This window comes from Condylura cristata, unplaced genomic scaffold (genome assembly GCF_000260355.1).
Source record: "Condylura cristata isolate star-nosed mole 26May11 unplaced genomic scaffold, ConCri1.0 scaffold00005, whole genome shotgun sequence".
Classification (NCBI taxonomy): Eukaryota; Metazoa; Chordata; class Mammalia; order Eulipotyphla; family Talpidae; genus Condylura; species Condylura cristata.
In genome coordinates, this window is record NW_004567106.1 from 67,332,032 (window position 1) to 67,339,884 (window position 7,853).

At 39.0% G+C, this 7,853-nt stretch overlaps 1 protein-coding gene across 1 annotated transcript in view; it reads right to left on the reverse strand.

The window, feature by feature from the left end:
* The window catches only part of BRAF (B-Raf proto-oncogene, serine/threonine kinase), a 75,954-nt gene that overhangs the window by 10,826 nt on the left and 57,275 nt on the right, over window positions 1-7,853 (reverse strand). Inside the window, exons 16-18 of the mRNA XM_012720779.1 lie at window positions 7,240-7,371; window positions 5,082-5,216; window positions 1,727-1,880 (exon numbers count right to left, since the gene is read on the reverse strand). Of these exons, the coding sequence (XP_012576233.1) occupies window positions 1,727-1,880; window positions 5,082-5,216; window positions 7,240-7,371 (421 nt within the window). The remainder of the gene's footprint in view (window positions 1-1,726; window positions 1,881-5,081; window positions 5,217-7,239; window positions 7,372-7,853) is intronic.

Below are 7,853 nucleotides of genomic sequence, written 5' to 3' on the forward strand. Positions count from 1 at the left end.
CAAATCGATTTCTAGAAACATAAATGTTATTACTTATGTTAAGCTACTCACATGAGAAGCAAAAGGTGTATTTATTATGGAGTGGTTTTCCTGGATGAAATTTAATCTATTTAAATAAGGGAAGTCTCAAAAATTTATTTGTAGCACTTAGAGACTAAATTATCAACAATTAAAAATCTTCCCAATTTTTTTCTTTACTGACTTCCAACAAGGACTGAGTTTATGCAGATGTCTGTGTCTGGTGCAACCTGAAACTGTCAGCTAATATTAAAAATGATCACCAATTCAAACTGAGTAAATGAAGCACTCCGGAGAGCGACTGGTTCTAGGATGACTCTGAAGCACAAACAGCAATTTCTGGGCCTTCCTGGTGACCTGGGGGTTAAGTCTCAGTTCTATCACGGCTGTGGCCTAAGTCTGATACAAAGCCAGGCTGCTGACCCACACACCTGCTGCAGACCTCTCCTGTCTCACCTGCTGCTCCCCTTTGTAGTGTATTTTAGTAGATCCCCTTGTTCTGCTCTCCATTCTGTCTCTGGTGAATCCTTTCACTGTCCCTGTACCACTGGCCTACACCCCATTTCTTGTATACATAAGTAAATAAAATTAAATCTTTTTTTTTTTTTTTAAAGAAAATCAATTTCTCTGATTAGCATGCTCTTGCTTTCACTTTGATTGTCAGTAAGATTTTGGCTCACAGACAGAATATACTGAGTGCCCCCTGCAGCCATCTGATAGATAAGAAAGTGTAAACATTACAAAGCACCAACAAATATTTTGTGCTGTGAAATCCAAAAAAGAATAGCATTCATTCATAATAAGTAATTCTTGCTGGACAAAGAAAATGAGGAGCACAAAGATTTTATGAGACACAGGGATAAGTTGATTGTTAGAGTAGCTATTAACGACAGTTAAGTATAAACAAAAGTAGTAATAATTAAAAAAACAACTCATTACTGGGTCATTTGGCAACCAGAACTAAGGAAAGACAGGCGAACCAATCTAAAAGTCCTCACAGAATACTGTGATGCTTTTAGGGGGAAGAGGCGGCAATGTATTTGTAAAGAACGTAACTTCTTTATGTGTAAGACATTCTTAATATAAGAAAAAAATATTATCTAAAAGGGACTCCAATTTATAACAATTCCCCACTAAAATCCATATTTAAAAAACTATTTCACTCGTGTCAAACACGCCATTTCTCAGTAACATTTTTGGTTACTCAAATACACAACTTATGAAAAAAAAAAGGTTAGTTATTGCTTTAAGGGAATAAGGGATACCTATATTTTCCAAATTGTAATAATAAGAAATAGTCATAGAAAAAATAAAAAGAATAAAAATGTCAGACTCAAGAGTGGTGCTCCTGTTGGGAGTCCTGAGGGCATATGACAGCTAATAGCAAGGATGAATGAGAAGTTTCATAATCAAAACAGCCTTATAGACAAAACAAACTCGAAGTCAAACCTCTGGAAGAGGCACTGTAAATTTTTAGCAATGTCTGCATTCTTCATTGCCATGCATGTTAAAAATGCAATGCTAAGTATGAATTTTAGATTGGGAAAAATTTATATTCAGTCTTTAAAAACATACTGTTCTTTGGTTCACTTTTAAGAAAAAAGAATATCCTATTCCACTTGACAAATTCAGATGCAAACATGTTCATTTTCCTTTGTCTTTCCCCTCTTACACTCATTTAATTTGACTCAGTGGACAGGAAACGCACCATATCCCCCTGCCTGGATGGGTGTTTTTGGAGAAGCACAAGCGTACAAACTAAAATCCTCTGTTTGGAAGCCAGCCCGATTCAAGGAGGGTTCTGATGCACTGCGGTGAATTTTTGGCAAAGAGCGGGCCAGCAGCTCAATAGAGGCGAGAATCTAGAAAAGGAATATGAAAGAAGAGAATGAAAACTGGGTGGATGGAACTTTAAAAGCCCCATCACATTTTACAAGAACACATCTGAAGTCTGATACTGTTTTCACTAGTGCCTGGATAAAACTAATGAAACTGACACTTTTCCTTAAGAGAGTTACCACACTGCTACAGCTTTTATCTCTGTAAACAGAATGGGAAAAGTAATCCTTGGTTAGTGTTGGTTTATAACAGATCATTTGAAGTACTAGGACAGTAAATAATAGTGATTTTAAACCAATTGTATTTCTCATAAGTCCACAAGTTCCTTTTGGGAAGAAAATGGCACATAAATTAGTAAAGCATTATACAAATTCACAAATATGACCATCAGAACAACTCACTTACTAAAGAACCTCAGTAAAAGAGGACATTTTTCGCACACAGTGAAAAGCGGGATCCCAGTACCAGAGTGCTCATGCCCAGGTATAAAGGCGACAGGCTACAAATGGATATCAATATGGCAAAATGTAGACATGCATCTTATCTTAAGATGCAAAGGAAAGATTATGACCCTTGAAGACACACTGTAACAGTGAATGTTCTGAATCATGAGAAATTTGTATAAAAGGCATGCACAATGCCTGGCATATGGTAAGTGCTCAGTGAAACTTGAGTAGTTTTTTATTATCACTATTACTATTTTTTTCTGACCTACAAAACTTATTATAAGCAATAACACACACATGAAAATTCAAATACAAGGAAGTAAAAAGTAGGATGCCTAAGGCTGTTAAGCCTTGTCTTGGAGAGGTAACCACTGTCAGAGTCTACACTTTCGTCTGGACTTTTCTTATGTTCAGACACACATACACGGAAACAGAGTCCCAGATTACACATTATTCAGCATTATTCCTCTACATCTTCCTCTACAAAGTAAGTATTCTTATATACATCTGAATCCTTGTGGAAGCAGATTCACAGCACAAATTTTTCTGTGGGGAATTACCAAGGACATTCATATCTTAAGTTTATGGGTCCCTTCAAGCCCCTTAATGCCAAATTAATTTACATTTCCAACAACACTGCTTAAAAAATTTAAGAGGAAGACTCTTCTTCACACCCTAATACTGTGCCAATGTTGGATGTTCCAGAGAGGCAAAATCAGAATGTATTTCACTGTTGTGTTACCTTGCATGTTACTAATCTCATTTTCTAATACTATGCAAAAAATGAAATGTTACTTATATTTGGAAATATGAAGATTTTACCCCTTTTAATGCCATTTTAAAGGTGGGCCTAATGATTTGTATTATTAATGCAAATCAACCCCATTAAATAGGTTGTGAAAACCAAGTATTGGGTCCTGCTCACGCTCATGAATAACCCTGCCTTCTACCTTTTTTTTTTTTTTTTAAAGATTTATTTATTTGTGCATATAGAACTGGGGTACAGGCCAGAGGCTCAGGGGTGGCAGGAGGCTTCACCAGAGACAGAGTGGGGGCAGAACAGGCAGATCGATGAAGCACACTGCTGAGGGGAGCAGCGGGCGGGCCAGGAGAGGTCTGCCGCGCCATGTTGTCACCTCCGGGGATCGAACTCATGTGGAAGTGGCTTTAGCTTCTCAGTACTGTGCTGCGCCACCAGGGAGGGCCATCTGCCTTCCACTTTTATGGGGGTTAAAAAAATAAAACAACTTTTCCTCAGAGAAACAGTAATATGTAAAACATGTATCTGCCCACGCATCCACTTGGCCTCCTCCTTCCTGCTCTCAGACAGACAGTCCCTGAGATCTGTTAGAACCATCAGCTCTGCTTTAATTCTTTAGCAGGCTCTAAGATTCATCCATGCCTTTAGTAGTCAGGACTCGATAAGCAGCTCAGCTGGGACTGGGTTCTCAAAGGCACTGGGGCCCAAAAAGGCCGAGTCCAGTCATCGGGAGCTGGGCAAACTACAGGAGTCAGCATTTCCCACTAGACAGCTGTATGGATTTATTGAGCCTTATCTCTAACAGTGCTGTCAAGAATTCCAAAGCATCACAAAACACTGAATTCATATCACAAATACCTACTTAGCTAAACTGTCTCAGTTTGTTCAGAGCCTTAGTTTCACTTTGTGAGGTTTATAAAAGGAAAAAAGCAATATACAATTTCCAAGAGTCAGTAAAAGTGCTGACAGCTGCCTTTTCTTTCTGGCCCAGAGGTAATGCCCCGTAAAAAGACCCAGTATTAATAGGCAGCTTGGAATCCGTTTATTTTGCCATCAGGAAGAATGAAAGCAGCAGTTCTCAGTGCGGCCTGTGAACCTCTAGAAGGTCAAGGGTCAAGACAATTTCTATAGCAACACTAGGATGTTATTTGCCTTTTTTACTGATGTTATTTACAAAATAAGTGGAGTTTTCAGAGACGACATGATAGAAAATATTGCCAGATAATGAATTCAGCTATTTTATTTTCAAAGAGCTTTGTAAAAAGTGTAAAATAATGCCACTCTTCACTGTTTAGGAAAATATTTTTCATAAAGATCTTATTTGACACATAATAATTTCTGTGTAAAAAAATGTATGAATAAACATTGTAAACAGTCTTAATTTCAAAAATGATGATAATTATATAAGCAAAAGTACTTGTTAGGGGTCCTCAACATTTCTTCAAAAGATTTATTTTTATTTATTTATTTATACATATAAAAACTGGGGTTTAGGCCAGAGGGATGGGGTATGAGTGGTTCACCAGAGACACAACAGGGAGCAACGGGCGACCATGTGGGTCAGCTCCCTGGCTGGGGACTGAACTCATGTGGCAGTGGCAAGATAGCTTGATAGTGGTGAGACTTAACCCCTTGCATCACCAGGGAGGCCCTTCAGCATTTAAGTGTATGAAAGGGTTTTTTAAAGCTTGAAGGGACAATTTTGAGACCTGCTAGATAAAAGCAGCCTTTTCTGAATATCTCATATTGGAACCCCAAGTTTCCCGTGGTACTGTCCAACCCTTAAAAAGTCACCCCTATGTGCTTACTGGTCTGGAGTCTGTGCATAGTCACAAGGAATCCAATTTAGGAAGCCTAAACTCCCCAGCAGGGAGCTGACCCCCATGGTCGCCCTCTGCTCCCTGTTCTGTCTCTGCTGAACCCCTCACACCCCCTCCCTCTGTGTGTCCTAGAAAGTGCTAAGAACATGCACCTAAACATCAGTCTGTCCTATAAGGAAACATAAAGCTTCTTCTTACTTGGGGAAAGAGTGGTCTCTCATCTCTCTTTTTTTTTAGGCACTCTGCCATTAATCTCTTCATGGCTTTTGGACAGTTACTCCGTACCTTACTGATATCCGGAGACAGGTATCCTCGTCCCACCATAAAAATTATCTGGAGAGACAAACAAACAAACAAACAAACAAAAAAAGAAACACACAAATCATACCACTTTATAGGTAAGTTACAGAAAGCATAAGCAGTGAAAATTCCACTTACGACCTGTATACTTTTCTGTGTGTCACTTTACTTCACTAAAACATAAAAAATTCAAAACTAGTATTTTCATTTCTATAATCCAAGAGTGGAGGGCTCCAAACTTAATGGCAGCAAGCTGACCCCCACGGCCCCTGGTGAGCACAGTGGTCTCCTAACTGCTCCCCAAGGGCCAGTCTCCTGCCCACTGACAGGATCATCACCCTTTCATACAAATCTGACTACACCTCTTTTCTACTCAATGAAAGACCTTACTGGGGACCTATTGTTAGTGGGCCTCAAATGGAATCTTTAATGTATGTGTACAGCAGGAACCAGAAAAGATAACTTTCTTAGCCATTGTTTTGGCTCTTTTCTTGTGGAAATGCTAGCGGGGCCCTTTTAGAACTGTGAGAATCGGTGCCTTCTCCAGAGGGAAGAAGATGAAGTCACTGGGAATGAACACTGTTTCATGAAGTAGAAATGCTTCTTTCCCTTGGGTATAGACTTAATAATTTTTCTAACCTCTTGATTTTCTACTTTTGGCTCTTTTTAAAGAGTGGGTGAAGACAGATTACTAGCAGCCTTTGGATTCAGGAGGAGAGAGGTTTTGATCTTAGCGGAAACTCTACCAGAGGCACAGACTAGACCTCAGGTGGAGGGAAACAGCAGGAGGCTTCTTCACAGGGCAGAGGTGAGGAACAGGAAAATCAAGTTTGCTATCCCACTTTATGCTTTTTCCTATTTGATGGTGTAACAAGTCTTGCATAACATAAGCTCATTTGCCAGATTCCCAAGAAGGTAGGGATGTAAGAATCACTCTTTCTGACTGTCCTTGTAAAAGCTGTCCTTCTGCCACTTTGCAAAAGGGAGACCTTTTCTTACATGGGGTCCAATGACAGCATGCACTGCTCTGGGGCTAAAGTTGCTGGGTGACCACATGCCTCACTTACATGAGCACATTTAGTCCCAAGGTGTAAGGGAGGAGATGCTAAAGGAAGAAAAATGAGAGCCAAATGGAATACTAAAGAGGGAGGGGAAAATGACAGAGTAATTTCTCGGATTCTAGCACCTGGGTAAGTAGAAGAATGCACAACGTGGGATGGTCATCCCTCAACGAACCACGAGTCCTATTTCAGGAAATAACTAAGACCTGATTTTATAACTGGAAGGCGTTCTTTAATCCTATTTTTATGATTAAAATAGAGAAATTAAAGAACTTTAATTAGCAAAATTAAAGAATAACTCTCCCCAGAGGTAAGGTGGTGGTGGTCCAAGGTCTGGCCATGATATCACACTAAGCAGACTACAAGATAGCGAAGCAGAATGAGATAATGGGTGGAGTTTGTCACTCTGGAGTTCCAAAAGCCTACATGAATTTAATGTGGCCAGGGTAGAAAAAAATAGGGCTACATAAGACTACGCTGTTATTTTTTGGACGGTATAGACAGGGATGAGGATGAGCAAAATACTTCCTCCTCAGAATTCTCTTCATAAAACAAAGACTGTCTGATATAACAGTCCTTCCATTTACCTTGTTCAAAAAACAAGCACCGAGAAGTCTTACTGATTCTAGAAGACTCTGACAGGAGGCGCTCACAGCCGAGCACGTGCTCTGATGGACAGGGGTGACAGCGTGCACACCGCCCAGGAGCAGCAGCGGCAGAGCTGTCTTCCAGCTGTGCCTCAGGCCAGGAAGCGAGGGGAATACCATCACCAGAACTCTGCTCTAGTCAGAAAAGCAGCAACTTCACTCCATTACAACACTTAAGGATACTTCAAGGCCTTGTTGTTATTGCCAAAAGTAAATAAAAGATATATAAAGCTGGTAACAAAGATCAAGACACGAATCCTTCATGCTAACTAAAGTTTAACACTTCTTTTCTACAATTGGAGTCTAGAGAAATAGTAAAATAAATCCTGAGAGCTGGTAAATATTTACCTGGTCCCTGTTGTTGATGTTTGAGTACGGTAACTGTCCAGTCATCAGTTCGTACAGAACAATCCCAAAAGCATATACATCTGACTGAAAGCTATATGGGTTTTTATCTTGCATTCTGATTACTTCTGGTGCCTGTTAGAACATAAAAAGAAAAATATTCTAGTTTATTCTTCACTTCAACTGAGAAGGGCTGGAAAACAAAACTATTATAATTTTTAGACCAATGTCAAATAATCCATCTAATATATGTAAATCAATGGTCAAAGAAACAAAACGAAGCAAAAAAAAAAAATCTCTGTAAACTCTGAAAGGTACGGTATTTGCTAATATTCTTTTTTTTGTGGATACCTCGGAGGTTTATTTTTTAAATTTTATAACAGTTTACTTTTACATCATTTTGTACATTTTTTTTTTCCATCTCAATTGTAATCCCCGCGGGTTTCCCTTCACCAAGTCACCTGTGTGCCATCACCATAATCCCGTGCACTTGCTAATATTCTTTTTTTTTTTTCCAAAAGATATAATTGGGAGTTTATTGTTTAGTTCAAAAGTCCATATTTTTTTTTCCATTTTTTTTAAAGTTTATTTTTACATCATTTTGCACATTTTTTTTT